Source organism: Podarcis liolepis (assembly GCF_965112155.1).
Source record: "Podarcis liolepis genome assembly, chromosome: 10".
Lineage (NCBI taxonomy): Eukaryota > Metazoa > Chordata > Lepidosauria > Squamata > Lacertidae > Podarcis > Podarcis liolepis.
Window position 1 is genome coordinate 90,077 of NC_139562.1, and position 15,855 is coordinate 105,931.

At 45.8% G+C, this 15,855-nt stretch overlaps 2 protein-coding genes across 2 annotated transcripts; both read right to left on the minus strand.

Annotated features, from left to right (window-relative positions):
- Positions 1-1,747: 1,747 nt before the first annotated feature.
- On the minus strand, positions 1,748-2,683 carry LOC310688152 (olfactory receptor 13H1-like; the record flags this gene model as incomplete). The annotated part of the gene is made up of 1 exon (XM_083464275.1): positions 1,748-2,683. The coding sequence occupies one exon, from the start codon at positions 2,681-2,683 to the stop codon at positions 1,748-1,750; it is 936 nt and encodes a 311-aa protein (XP_083320401.1).
- Positions 2,684-13,546: 10,863 nt separating this feature from the next.
- On the minus strand, positions 13,547-14,470 carry LOC310687439 (olfactory receptor 10R2-like; the record flags this gene model as incomplete). The annotated part of the gene is made up of 1 exon (XM_083462491.1): positions 13,547-14,470. One exon carries the CDS (start codon positions 14,468-14,470, stop codon positions 13,547-13,549), a length of 924 nt encoding a protein of 307 aa, XP_083318617.1.
- Positions 14,471-15,855: the final 1,385 nt, after the last annotated feature.

A 15,855-nucleotide genomic window follows, 5' to 3' on the forward strand; every position in this document is an offset into this window, starting at 1 on the left:
ATAGATGATAGATAGATAGATAGATAGATAGATAGATAGAGATAGATGATAGATAGATGATAGATAGATAGATGATAGATAGATAGATAGATGATAGATAGATGATAGATAGATAGATAGATAGATAGATAGATAGATAGATAGATAGATAGATATAGATGATAGATAGATGATAGATAGATAGATAGATAGATAGATAGATAGATAGATAGATAGATAGATATAGATAGATATAGATAGATTAGATAGATAGATAGATAGATAGATAGATAGATAGATAGATAGATGATAGATATAGATAGATAGATAGATAGATAGATAGATATAGATAGATAGATAGAGATATTTCTTTCTTTGATGGTGTCTGTATGGTTCTGTCATGGCCTTGGGCTAGTAAAATAAAGCTTATCTTCTGAAAGGTTCTTATCAGGTAGCAGGTGGGCTGCCATAGCCAAACCTACTGTTTCCTGTAATCAATAAAGCTGTGGCTTAATTCTGTCTGATCAATATTGATCCAGAGTAGATTCCAATGTATAGCTAGCAGAGTAAAAACTTAAACACATTGCAGGATTCCCAAAAAATAGACCAGAGGCAATTGTATTTCATCCAGCAGAGCTTTACTGCTACTGAAGGCAAATGAGCATCATGGTCACAAATCCAATACAATCAGAGTTGGCCCTGTTCATAATAAATCCAGTTGCAGCAGACTTAACTTAAATTTACAACTTAACTTATAATAAGACTAAAGCCTTAACACTAAGCATGCTATATACAGAACACTACGCCAGAAGGAAAGAGAGGTAGAAAGTGAAACCCGGGCTCTCTCTGGCCTTATTATTATAGTCAACATGACCTTGACAGAAAGATAACAGAACTAATTTAACCCAGCTGTACTCAGCTTCTTTGAAGGAATAACCCAAACATCATGAACCTTCTGCTTGCTTCTTTCACACAGAGAAGCTTCCAGTAGCTTCCAGAACCATCTCTACACATCAGATCAATACTTTCTGCACTAAGAAATGCAAAGTGACAAATTCAGCCCAATGACAGTCTCCTTGTGGCATTCTTGTGGCCCTCCCTTCATCTGCTGTGACCATTATGCACCTGTGCGGGAAATACTGGATAAGTCTCACACAGTGCTGTTGGGGACTTCAATATCCATGTCAAGGATGCCTCAAATGGGTTGGTTCAGGACTTCATGGCCTCCATGACAACCATGGCGCTGACTCAGGGCATCGATGGTCCAAAACATGTAGCTGGGCTTACCCTCAACCTGGTCTTTGCCTTAGAGGGGATTGGTAATACTCCATTGACTGTTTTAAAACCATTGTACTGGCTGCCAGTTTGTTTCTGGGCCCCATTCAAGGTGCTCACATTATTCTTTAAAGCCCTAACTGATTTAGGCCCCAAATATCTGAAAGACCACCTCCTTCCCTACTGACCCTCTTAGGTCCTTAAATGGCAGCTCCTCCTCCACCCCACTCTGCATGGCCCCTAGTGAGAGATGATGGGAGCTGATTTGTTTATGCTTATTTTACAAATTTATAAACCACATCACAGCCTAAGGCTACAAAAGCAGTGTCTGTGACAAGATTTTTAAAAGATGAAATACAAAAAAAGAAATAAGCATTCCAAAAACCGAACCATTTCTACAAATTTTATTTATAAAATACGAAGTATTACATTAAAGGAATTCAAAAGAGCATTCAGGCACTCAAGAAGTGTATTCAGATATATTTAAAGGGGGCTAGGGATCCATTTTCCTGCCCATTACCCTCCACAAGGCTCCTTTCACATCCTTGTTCCTCAAACTATAGATCAGAGGGTTCAGCATTGGAGTGACCACAGCATAGAAGACAGCAACAAATTTGTCCTGGTTTGAAGATCTGCCTGGTGACCTTAGGTACATGGCCATAGCTGTGCCATAAAAGATCCCGACCACTGTAAGATGGGAGCCACAGGTAGAAAGAGCCTTGCTCCAACGCTGAGCTGAGCGAATCCTCAGCACTGCCAGACTAATGCGAACGTAAGTCAGCAAAATGAAGGCAAAGGGTACTAAGAGAGTGAAAACACTGCTGCCTAGTGAGAAACCTGCATTGGCTGAGATATCAGAACATGCTAGTTTCACAACAGCCTGAACTTCACATGCAAAATGGTTGATGACATTGTGCCCACATAGTTTGATCTTCATGGTGAAGGATGGTACAAGGGTCAACAGGGAGGCCAAGACCCACGAGGAGACAGCCAGACAGCCACACAGCCTTCTGTTCATGATCAGCGTATAGTGGAGTGGCATGCATATCGCCACAAAGCGGTCATAAGCCATGACAGCCAACAGAATGCATTCCGTCGTCCCAAGGAAGAGCGAGATACACATCTGGGCAAAACATCTGGCATTGGAGATAGTGGGCCTCTCCGTGAAGCTGTGGGCCAGCATCTGTGGGACTGTGCTGGTAGTATAACAGATGTCAAGAAGGGAGAGGTTGCCTAGAAAGAAATACATGGGGGTGTGGAGGTGAGGATCTGCTATGATCAAGAGGACAATAAGGCCATTCCCAAGAAGAGTCATTAGATAGAGGAAGAGAAACGCGACAAAGAGCACCCTGCGCATGAGTGGCTGGCTGGAGAGCCCAGTCAGGAGGAAGATCTCTGGTGTCGTTTCATTATCATCTTCAGGAACCATGGCGTTGTAAATCCTTCCGAAGATGTGGAATTATCTGCCGGGATAGTAAAGATGCCCCCAAACTATATTAATTGGAGTGTGACTCAATCCCATTACTATTATTGTTGGTGGAATGATAATTTTATAACGGTGAAATGCTTATTTTATAATGTCATCAAATAATTCATGTTTCTTTGAACAAGGGGTGGATGAATATTTCAGATTCAATTTCTCACTGTTTCTAAACCTTTTCAGTTTTAAATTCAGTTCTCCATATATCAACATTAGTTTGTGATTGATTGATTGATTGATTGATTGATTGATTGATGATTGATGTAAAAGCCCTTGTGAAATTTCATTAGCATCTTGGCTCTAATTTTTCCTAATATACACATTTTCTATGTGAAGAAAATTACACTCTGTGTGGAAAATGTATCCTTGGAGCAGAGCTATGAAACCCCAATCTTGCTACATACAATGGTGGTACAAATCCACCTCCTATGCAAATATCATATATACAGTGTATTTAAATGTTCTAGGGAAATCTGTGACTCTCCAGATGTTGCTGGACTACAACTCCCATCATCCCCGACCATCCTGGCTAGGGCTGGTGTCCAACCATATGCAGGAGGGCCATGCATTTGTGCCACCACTGTAAGTAAACTGTGCCAACATACTTCCAGTGCTCCTTGCAAATTGAAGTGACCCAGAAAGGAGTTAAGTGCTAAGAACGTAACATCTGAAGGAGGATTCCCACTCCTTTGCTGTTTTATATTACCCTTCTCCTAGAGCAGCATTCATTGCTTTCTCTCCAAACATGTTGGTACCATCAGATGTAACAAGCATGATATTTGACTAACGTGTTCTTGTTAATTGTCCTGTTTTATGTTGTACTCCACATGTAGCAGTGGACATACCATTCTCTAAGTTTTATTTGCTGCCACAAAAATTCTTACAGTCATAGGGGTCACATCCAAATACAGATGGAAGAAATTGTCATGTTTGGTTCTCTCAGGTTCTCATTTTCCCCATCTTAAAGTCAGTTCTCCACATGTCTGCTGCAATTTGCATTATTATTATTTTAACAATCCTCATGAAAATTCTTCAGCATTTTAGTTTGAATTTCTCCTAAAAAATAAATTTTATATGCAGTTTTGACTGACGTTCACATTTGTGCAAGCACCTTCCCTATATATAATGCATTTTTGTATGTTATTATCAGTTCCATATTCTTTTTACATACTTTTTCTCCTAATATATGCATTTTTGTGAACATTGCTTGCTTAGAGAAATGCACCATAAAATTTGGATAAGTGCAAGTTCTGGAAGATGGCTGTGTTTCAGTTCTCATATTGATTCAGAAAGTGCAAATTTGGGGGGTATAGCCAGGTACTTTAAATGTATGCTGTGGGTGTGACTATAGTATGATATTGTGTGGTATTAATAGGGTGGTGAACATCTCTAATGGGAAAAAAATTATGGGTGTTCTCCTAAAAGAATCAATTACTAAAGTCAGCTTGCTATATTACAGTTTAAATTTTTGATAAAAAAATGTAAAATACATACAAAAGAAACTTGAAATATTTACCTTATGGGGTGTCCTGTTGGATAACATTTGTTGAAAGGGAAAATAGGTTGCCTGATGGATCTGAATCAAATAGCCTTGTGCCGCCTAATCTCATACACATTTCCTTAAAATTAAGTTCCATTAACCTCCATGCGGCTTCCTCCCAAGTAAATGGGCCTATAATTGCAGCACTTCTAAAAGAACACTTCTAAAAGAACATAAGAAGATCTAATCCACTAACATTGCGAGGGGATTTCAAATGTTTTGATTAAATTAAAGAATAAATAAAACACCTTTCTGGTTATGACACCAGTCTAAGAAACAGCAAATGTTTGATAAAACCATGAAAAACAAAAAATGCTTCTTATATCATCTGACTTAATTAGGCTGTGTTAACAATTTGGGGGGGGGGGACCAGAATATCTCTGCTGATTCAAATGGCAACAATGGAAAGCTGAATCAATCTTCTCAACCAAGTTTCTGATCACAAGTGGTTAATTCTTGTCTTCATGGCCTGAGGAAGCATCAAGTCTCGGCCGCCATCTGAACAGAATAAAATCCAATCTCTGTGTGTGACTAGAAAATAACAATTTTTATAATTAAAACTTGAAAACTCATTATCATGAGTCTTTATATCCCTGAGAGATTTCAAAAGTTATCTGTACAGACTTCATACCTCTGAGAATATATCCTAGACAGGCAATTAAGAGCAAACTTAGCATGGGTTATTCATTTATTTGAATGGATTTTTAAAGACATATTTTTGTCCATATGGCATTGAAAGCAGCATACAACAAAGCAGTAATAGAGCAGAACACAAAAAATGGCACCTCATAACATTGAAATTGGGCATATTTATAAAAATTATAACAGTTCATATATGTAAAAAGAAATCTTTAAGCAGTTTACATAAGACATAACCAGGAAAGAAAAAGTCAATATGAATTCATATAAAAATAAAAGCAAAGTGTCATTTTGTTGATGACATTTAAAGCCCTTGAGTAACTTGAGACCAAAATACTGTACAGTGGTACCTCAGGTACTTAATTCGTTCCAGAGGTCCGTTCTTAACCTGAAACTGTTCTTAACCTAAAGCACCACATTAGCTAATGGGGCCTCCTGCTGCCGCCACGCCGCTGGAGCACGATTTCTGTCCTCATCCTGAAGCAAAGTTCTTAACCTGAAGCACTATTTCTGGGTTAGCGGAGTCTGTAACCTGAGGCATATGTAACCTGAAGCGTATGTAACCTGAGGTACCACTGTACTGGAAAATCATGAAAGACCATTGTTATCTTGGGGAGATTTGAGTCAAGCCCAGCGATTGCCCCTCACATGCCCAGACAATTCCTAGGCATGAGTCAACTAAGCAATTCATTCTGTGGAAGAGAGTACAGCTTAGTACCACCTGTCAAATTCTGGGCTATTCTTTAAGCAGAGTCTGACACTAACACACTGGATGGCAGTGGATGCTTGTCAGGCATTTAAGAGCATCTAGATGGAGATCCAGAGAGGGATCTCCTTTGGCCCTTGCCACCTCTGGGGAGGAATCCTCTGGCCTTGCCCTCCAAAAGGGGCTCTCAGGCAACCATGTTACCTTACAAACAGCCATAAACACAATCTGATTTCCCTAACTCTAGTTATAACCCTAAAGTCAAAGTTTTTTATTAGAATTACTTGTAACTTAGAAGAAGAAGAAGAAGAAGAAGAAGAAGAAGAAGAAGAAGAAGAAGAAGAAGAAGAAGAGTAGTAGTAGTAGTAGTTTGGATTTGATATCCCGCCTTTCACTCCCCTTCAGGAGTCTCAAAGCGGCTAACATTCTCCTTTCCCTTCCTCCCCCACAACATTCTCCTTTCCCTTCCTCCCCCACAACAAGCACTCTATGAGGTGAGTGGGGCTGAGAGACTTCAGAGAAGGGTGACTGGCCCAAGGTCACCCAGCAGCTGCAGGTGGAGGAGCGGAGACACGAACCCGGTTTCCCAGATTACGTGACTACCGCTCTTAACCACTACACCACACTGGCTCTCTATAGATCACATATCTCAATAGTTTTAATTCTATTAATGTTTAATTGCTTTTAATGATTGCTTCCCCACTATGCTTTTAGTTGTTTCTATTTTATCTGTAAAGCCATCTTGAGTCCCTGTCAGAGAAAAGGGGGGGGGATATAAATCACAATAATTATTATTTTAGAGTCACTGACCTATGTCCATTTACCCATAAAATACACCTTCCAGCAAAGTTGCTTTTGTACTCTAAGATCTCACCTTGATCTGCACATCCTTTGTGAGAGTTCCTCTGCTCATCTGTACATGCCAACAGTTACATCTTCAATTCATCTTTGTTGGTATTTGGTTAATATTAAAAAGAATTTCCCAGAAGTCTTAAATCACAAAAGCAAACAGCAAAGAGAAGTGACTTAACATCACTAAGTTAGGTCCATTAATTTCAGTGGGTCTACTCTGAGTAACAGTTGAATACCACCCATATTCTTCCCACTTGCCCTTCTCACCTTCTTCTGTTGTCCCCATTGTATTCAAGTATACATTATGAGCCCCTCTGAGCAGAGACCTGACATTTAAAAGTCTGTAAGCAACATGTAGCAATTAAAATTTTAAAAGCCCAATCATGCTGCTCCACTTACAGTGTAGTTTAAGACTAAGTCCAACATGCCATCTAAAAAAATTACCTTGCATGTTCTATGGCTATTTTACTTTTTTCCCTGCACTGTCATGTATTTGTATATGATTAAACATTAGAACTGTAACCTATTTATTTGTTTAGAATATTCATATAACTACTTTTCAACAAAAAGTGTTCCAAGTGGCTTATATGGTAGAACAGAGGGACTTTGGAAACATTCCAAAAGAGTTTTCACCTACATGATGTCCACTCCCAGTTGGGGCTGGACTACATCTCCCTCCAGCTCTCACTCTTACCCATACTGGCTGGGGCTGATGGGAGTTGTAGTCCAAAATAGCCGGAGAGCAGCAGGCTGAGGAAGGCCATTTTAAAACATTTTAATCTTAATTATGGTTCCCTCTAGTGTCTCACTCTACCTTGAGCCTTGTGGATTTCATGGAGCAGATGGTATCAACCACTTACACCTCACAAAACTAGGCAGAGGAGGTAGTGGGAAGTGTTATGTACTGAAGTTCTCACCATGGGCCAGCAGGGGGATACTGTAGATAGTTATGCAAATGAAGGATCGAAAGTGACGTTCAGTGGTTGGATGGTTTTAGAAAATGGCAACAGTTACATTGTTCTGGAGCTCTATATAAGCAGGATGACTGAGCTCCTCAGTCAGTTCTGTTCCAGCTTACAAATAAAGAGCTGCTTTGGAAGAATCGCTGTGTTGTCTGATATGTTCGCCCACAACTTAACACTGGCGACGAAGGTGGGATCGATGGACATCAGAGCACAGCCAGATGCGACCATCCTCTGAACTGAGCTGAATCACTGAGCTGAATCACTGAACGAAATCACTGAACAGAACCAATTCAGAGCTGACTGTTCTGGCTAGAGCACTCTGTTCCATCCATCGCCCTTCACGCCGGCATCGGAATCATGGCTTCACTTGTGCCTCTACCGCCGTTTGCGCCAGCCTCTGAATCATGGGACTCCTACCTAGCTCGGTTCGACTGCTACCTCCAAGCCAACGAGCTGACAGCAGTATCAAAGGAACAGAAGCGGGGCCTATTCCTTAGCCTCTGTGGGCCTGAGGTGTTTGAGACGGCCTGAGCATTGGTTGCGCCTGAAACAGTCCAGGCAACACCATGGGACACGATCCAATAGAAGCTCCGCAACCACTACGTGCCGAAGCCGTCCAAGATTGCTGCCCGCCATGCGTTTTACCACTGGAACCAGGCAGAGGGGGAGTCAATCAACAACTACACCACCGCCCTGCGACAGGCTGCAATGCACTGTGAGTTCCGAGACTTAGACGATGCCCTGATGGATCGAATCATCTGCGGTGTCCGTGACATCCATCTGCAACGGCGTCTCCTCGCCAAGCCAGACCTCATGCTGCAGAAAGCCATTGAGGAGGCTGTGGCCTCGGAAGCTGCTGAACGCTCCGCCCAGGAGATCCGCAAGGCCAGCAGCCCGTGTCTTGCTAGGAAGCCAGTTCCAGTGCATCACGAAGAGGCCAGCAGTGATGAGGCATCCTCCAGTGAAGACGATGACGTGCACCAGACAAAGCGGGAGCGCAGGAAGTTCCAACAGAAGTCCAAGGGCCAACCGGAATGTGCCAGCTGCAGAGGCAACGATTCCCGTGCCAAGTGTCGATTCAGAGACGCCATCTGTCGGACGTGTTCCAGAAGGGGCCACATCGCTAAGATCTGCCGATCGGCCCCGTCTGACACCCCCCCTTCACCGACTCGCAAGTCCAAGTCTTCACTCCAGTCTGCCAAGGAAAGCTGTTTCGCTCTCACCAACTGCCGCTGCCTGTCTGGAACCACGATTGGCCAAACCGACTTGCCTACGCGACGCAAGCTGAACGTCACATCGAAGGAGCTCCATGTGACATGGAGATCGACACCGGGTCTGCCCTGTCCATCATGTCTTGGAGCACCATCAAAAGACTGGTACCCAGAGTGTCCAAAAGGGAACTCGACTCTCACCGCGTACACCTGAGAGACTACCAGGGAAATGACATTCCTGTGGTAGGCGTTGGCCGGTTCCGGATCGCCTTCAAGGATTTTTCGGGCCTGCTCCGACTGGTGGTGGTCGAAGATCAGCGGCCAAGCCTCCTAGGGCTAGACTAGCTTGATGCCCTCGGCCTGGAAGTCACCGGCATCAACTGCATCTCTAACGCAGAGACTGAGGGTCTGGTCAAAGACTTTGCCGAGGTTTTTGACAGCACTTTGGGGCAATATACAGGTACGCCCATCTCCTTTAGACTTGATCCACAAGTCGCCCCCATCAACCTAAAACCACACCGGGTTCCGTTTGCTCTCAAGGCTAAGGTGGACGAACAACTGGACAAGCTGATTGCCCAAGGAGTTTTGGAGCCGGTTGACCACGCCAAGTGGGAAACCCCCATCATCACGCCTGTCAAGCCAGATGGGTCGGTGAGAATCTGCGCTGACTACAAGTGCACAATCAACAAGGCACTTCAGCAGCACGCTTACCCAGTTCCTGTTGTCCAACACCTGCTGCATTCCCTGGGTGAGGGTAAGGTCTTCGCTAAGCTGGACCTTGCCCAAGCCTATCAACAACTGCCCATCAATGATGCCACTGCTGAAGCCCAGACGATCGTTACCCACCGAGGGGCATTCCGTTGCCACCGGTTGCAGTTTAGGGTGAGTGTGGCTCCTGGCATCTTCCAAAGCCTTATGGAGCGTCTCCTGCAAGGGCTTCCGGGCGTGGTACCATATTTTGATGACGTCTTGGTGTCCGCAGACTCACACCAGCAGCTGTTTGAGCGCCTCCGTACCGTGCTGACCAGGTTCCAGGAGGCCGGGCTCAAGGTAAAGAGGGAGAAGTGCCAGATTGCCATTCCACAGGTGGAGTTCCTGGGCTATCTTATCGACGCCTCTGGCCTTCACCCGACCACATCCAAGATCCGCGCTATCCAGCAGGCCCCCATCCCAAAGAACAAGACGGAGTTGCAGGCGTTCCTGGGGCTGCTGAACTTTTATAACATGTTCCTGCCCCACAAAGCCACGGTGGCTGAGCCTCTTCACCGACTCCTCAGCACAAAGACGCCTTGGTCCTGGGGTCATCGGGAGACGGCAGCCTTCAATGCGGTCAAGGCTCTCCTTTCATCGGACAGTGTGCTGGTACAGTACAGTGAAGCCAGGCCGCTGGTCCTTGCCTGTGACGCCTCACCTTTTGGCATCGGCGCTGTCCTTAGTCACCGTTTTCCAGACAGAAGAGAAGCACCGCTCGCCTACTTTTCCAGGACGCTATCTCTGACTGAACAGAGTTACAGTCAGCTTGACAAGGAGGCACTGGCACTTGTGGCTGGAGTGAAGAGGTTCCATGAATACCTCTACGGCAGGACTTTTGACCTCATCACTGACCACAAGCCGCTCCTGGGCCTCCTCGCCAGTGATCGTCCAACTCCACCAGTCCTCTCACCGCGCATGCTGCAATGGACTATTTTCCTGGCTGCTTACCACTACCGGCTCGTACATCGCCCGGGGAAATCGATGGGCCATGCTGACGCCCCCAGCCATTGCCCTCTTCCAGTGTTTGTGGAAGACCCGGCTCCTGCTTCATCGCTCCTCCTGATTGAGGATCTTCCGGCAGCGCCTGTATCGGCTGCCACGGTGGCCTCCGCATCTGCCCAGGATCGCACCATCAGCCGTGTGCTCAACTGGGTGTGGAGGGGGTGGCCACAAGGGCCTTTTGCATTGGAGTTCCAACCATTCACAACCAGACAACATGAACTCACGGCTCATCGCGGCTGTCTGCTGTGGGGAGACCACGTCGTGATTCCCCAAAGACTCCGTCAACGTGTCCTGAAGGCTCTGCACGTTGGCCACCCGGGAATCGTCAAAATGAAGGTGTTGGCTCGGTGTTATGTCTGGTGGCCTAACATGGACGATGCCATCACTGCCTGGGTGTCCACCTGTCAAGGGTGCCAAGAATTGAGGCCTGCACCACCGGCAGCTAAGGGGCACACCTGGGAGATGCCAAAGACACCCTGGTCGAGGGTGAACATCGATCTGGCCGGCCCCTTTCATGGCCAGACCTTTATGGTTGTGGTGGACGCCTATTCCAAATGGCTGGAGGTGGCCCTGATGCCCTCCACCACTACCGAGGCCATCATCCGGGTGCTGCGAGGCCTCTTTGCGACGCATGGGTATCCTGATGTCCTTGTCTCCGACAACGGACCACAGTTCAGGTCAGGCACTTTTGAGCGGTATCTTTTGGGACTGGGCATCCGCCATGCCCTAACGGCACCATTTCATCCATCCAGCAACGGGCAAGCGGAGAGAATGGTGCGCTCGGCAAAAGAGGCACTGGCGCGCCTGGACCGGGGAGACTGACACGAGCGGGTCACCGAATACTTGTTTGTGCAACACATCACCCCTCATGCGGCCACAGGGTGGAGTCCTGCTGAACTGCTTATGGGCCGCCGCCTCAGGTCCCCGCTCGACCGGCTGCACCTGGACTTTGCCGTGGCCGAACCCCCAGGCTGTGCCAATGCGCCACGGTCTTTGTTCCAGGAAACCAGGTCTTTGCCCGGAACTATGTGGGGGACATTCCTTGGGTGCCAGTCACAGTAGTGGGAGTCACTGGACCTCGCTCGTACCAGGTGGCACTCGAAGATGGACGCTTGTGGCGCCGGCACATAGACCAGCTTAGGCGTAGGGTTGGGGACTTGGACACTACCGTGGTGCCCCCAACTGCGCTCGTGGCTCCGGAAGAGACACTTACAGATGGTGAGGCTCCACCTACACCTCCCTCGCAAACTGCCAGAGTGGAGCCGAACCAAGCCACTTCAGAGGGTCTGCCAGACTTACCACAGGCTCAGACCACTCCACTTGCGGAGGCTCCACCCACAGCAGCGGATCCAGGGGACTTGGTTTCAATGCCACCTAGGGTCGCACCACAGCCTCAGCAAGAATTGGGTCACCCCCAGACTTGGCTACCAGTCCCCGGCAGTCTGAGAGAGTTTCCAAGTGCCCAACTTATTTAAAGGACTATGTTGTTGGACATGTATCACTGTTGGTCTAAGTATGTAAAATGTAACCGATATGCTTTTGTGCCTAATTGAACCATTACGTGTAGTGCTGTATATAAGGAAACCATTACGATTGTAACTAACGCCTTATCTCGGTGGGGAGGGGTGTTGTGTACTGAAGTTCTCACTGTGGGCCAGCAGGGGGATACTGTAGATAGTTATGCAAATGAAGGATCGAAAGTGACGTTCAGTGGTTGGATAGTTTTAGAAAATGGCAACAGTTACATTGTTCTGGAGCTCTATATAAGCAGGCTGACTGTGCTCCTCAGTCAGTTCTGTTCCAGCTTACAAATAAAGAGCTGCTTTGGAAGAATCGCTGTGTCGTCTGATATGTTCGCCCACAACTTAACAGGAAGTGTTTGGCAAGTATTTCTTCCAAAAGTCCTCTCCTCAGCCCTCATCTTCCTGCCGTCTTCTTGCTGGGCCACAGGGCTTTGCACCCTGGAAGCACATAACCAAGCACCAACCCAGGCAATGAATGATGATAGTTGTCAAGAACACCACTAAGACAAGCTTTTTATTTGTATTTTTTATTTGTTTTATTTATATGCCACCTCCCCACACCCCATGAGCTCAAGGTGGTGTACATGGTTGGACTACGAGATGGTGAAAGGCCTGAGGTCGCCCAGTGAGCTTCGTGGCTGAAGGGGGTTCGAACCAGTGGTGTAGCGTGGGGGGTGCAGGGGGGCGGCTGCACCGGGCGCAACATCTGGGGGGGCGCTCGCACTCACAGCTCTCTGCCCCTACCTAAAATCCATGGGTTAGGGGGTGCAAATTACTTGCCTTGCCCCGGGTGCTGACAACCCACGCTACGCCACTGGTTTGAACCCTGGTCTCCCAGGTAATAGCCCAACACTCTATCAAACAACAGGATAGCAGCTTCCTGTGGAAAAATATCAGACCAGTTCACAAAGGCATTAGAAACTATCAAAAACAGATAGTAAAACACAATCACACTTTTAACCCCACACCAGTACAGTAACAGCTTATTTCTTTCAAGCAAGTTTTCAAGCCATCATGATAAATAAATAAACCATTTCCCTCCAGACTTTGTTAAAGTTATCCAAATTCAGTTTATGCATTAAAAACACAAAACTTTCTTGAAATATAATCCCTGCATCATGCTCACCACACACATTAGGCACCACACACTCCTGCTCACCTTTCTGTAAAAGCATCTGAGGTGAGCAGCCAGAGGGGTGATCCTAGCCTTGTCTATTCCTTTTGTGAAAGAGCAGAACAGCATTTTATACTGTTTTTATATGTTTCAAGAACATGAAGTGGTTAATGCATTTTTCAGATGAATGAGTAAGATAAAATAGTGGTTGGATCCCCAAGGATCGTCAGAGAAGCATCTTCACACTGGAACCAAGTTGTATCTTTCTCTTCTCCAGTTGGGCTGTGACAGGAGAGCAGGCTCTGTGTCTCAGCCAGGCTTTCTTTAGTTCTTATAAATACCATCTGTGAAACACTGAATTATTATACATATTTCTGCGAAGCAATGCACTTGGAAACTACTTCACAATGTACATTATAGAAATGGAACTGAACTGAAACACAAAAAGACAGGGTAGGGAAATGCAGAACTGTCCACCTGGAGTCCATTTTCAGTAGAACGTTTCATCTATCCCTTAGGAAGAAGGCAACCCCGACACATCATCTTCCTAAGTGCTCCCTTCACTTCATTGTTCCTTAGAGTGTAGATCAGAGGGTTGAGCATGGGAATGAGAACAGTGTAAGACACCGCAAGGATATGGTCCTGGCCTTCAATATAGCTGCCTTTAGGTCTGGCATATGAGAAGATGGCACAGCCATAGTGAAGAAAGACCACTGTCAAGTGGGCTCCACAGGTGGAGAAGGCCTTGCGACAGTACTGAGACGAGCTCATGTTCAGGGAAGCCATCAAGATGCACCCGTAAGACAGCATGATGAAGGAGAAAGGGATGATGAGGATCATGGCAACCAAGGCTGTAACAGTAACTTCAATAGTTCCATAGCCAGGACATATCCTGCTCAGCACAGGAGGGATGTCACAGAAGAAATGGGGGATATGGTTGGGCGCACAAAATGGCAGAGAGAAAATCACTCCAGTGAGGAAGGAAGAAAGAATGAAACCACCACAGACAGACCCCATCACTAGGCCCCAACAAATCCGTTGGCTCATGAAGGTCCCATAGTGTAGTGGGAGGCAAATGGCCACATAGCGGTCCCATGCCATGGCTGTCAACAGCAGACAGTCAGCCACACCTAAGGCCACAAAGAAGAACATCTGAGCAGCACACGATGCCAAGGGAAAGGGCTTATGGGGAGCCAGCAGGTCACAAAGCATTTGTGGTATGACCACCAAAGTGTAGGCTGTCTCAGAGCATGAAAGGCTGCCCAGGAAGAGGTACATGGGTGTATGGAGGAGAGGATCAGTCCACACCACAGTCATAATCAGCCCATTGCCTGCCAAGGTCACTGCATACATCAGGAGGAAGAGTCCAAACAGCAGTCGGGCCAAGCCTGGGCGACTAGTGAACCCCAACAGGACAAACTCGGTCACCATGGTACAGTTGATAGAAGGATCATGAACCATCCCTGAGCTGTAGTGGAAGTAACACAGAGGGACATATGCCTACATCAGTTATGAATGCCATTAGCAGAAATATGCAAGAGGATTGGTAAACCTGAACTGTCATTGTGGGTTTGACCCTCTAGTCCAGGAGTCACCAATTTTGAGGGGCCTAGGTGCACATTAGAATTCTGTGAAACTATCATGAGAACCACAAATTACCCATGTTATGGAAGAAAAACCAAGGACATTCTCTCACACACAAACCCAGTCAAAACAGCCAGCTATAACATCAGCCAATTAGAATACAATCAAAAAATAAGGCCAAACCTGCCCAAAAAATAAGCCAACTAATTTGTGTTTGGCAATATTCTCTCATGCACCACAGTAGTTATAACTGTAGTATATAACTCTGCTGTGCTTTATCATATAAAACAAGCTATGACCCGTGTTAGTAGTGAAGCAGAGGCGAAGCAAGGTTTCACACAGCAGACAAACACTTTGCAGCTATGGAAAACTCTCATTTACCAGATTCAGTCCAGTGTTCACCACTTGGTAACTGTTCATATAACCCCTATGAGCAATCACCTTGTGGAAGATTTTTTTCTGCACATGAGCAAAAATAGCCTCCAAAATTATCCATCCTGCTTGTGAGCAGCAAACTGTGTATGTGTGCATGTTCTCTGTTGACCAGTGGAATTTTGAAAGGGTTGGGGAGGAGGCAAAAAAAGAAAATTATCTTCTAAGAAATTTCAGCACAGTTAATAAGGAGGGGTACTATTTACTATTTTGTGAATTCATGCTGTTAGATGAATGAAGCAATGGGCTAAGGAATAGGAGGGATAGGAGCCAAACCCATTCTTCCTGTCAAAAACAAGAGTAAGCAATATTTACGCAGGATCCCTATTCTCCACTTTTGAGGGGAAATTGGTGTGGGCCATTTTGCTAAACATTCTCAGGATGATGGTGTCATGTGGCTGAAATTTTCCATCAGTTCAACAAGAACCTCCAAAAGAAAACTCTCAGAAAAATGGAAATGCTTTTCTGAGCAGATTTAAGCCCAGCTCTGGGTGGATGTGCATTCACCAAACTGGAGCTCATATTAGTATGAACTTTGCAAGCAGCGTTAGAGCATGGGGGAAATGATGGTGTGCTAGAGAGATATAGAACCTGTGCACCACAAGGTTGCCAGGGGCTCAGCTAGGACTTTTTACTGGACTCTGTTCCTGTGCCTCTAGCTCTTATTCAGAGGTATTCTGGCTTCATTTCACACCAGGACTCTCTGCCAGGCCCCTCACTGCCCATGCTTTGCACCCTCCTTGGGTGCTTTGTCCTGGCTGGAATGTGTCCTCAAAGTCTGAAAATGACTCTTGCTTCCT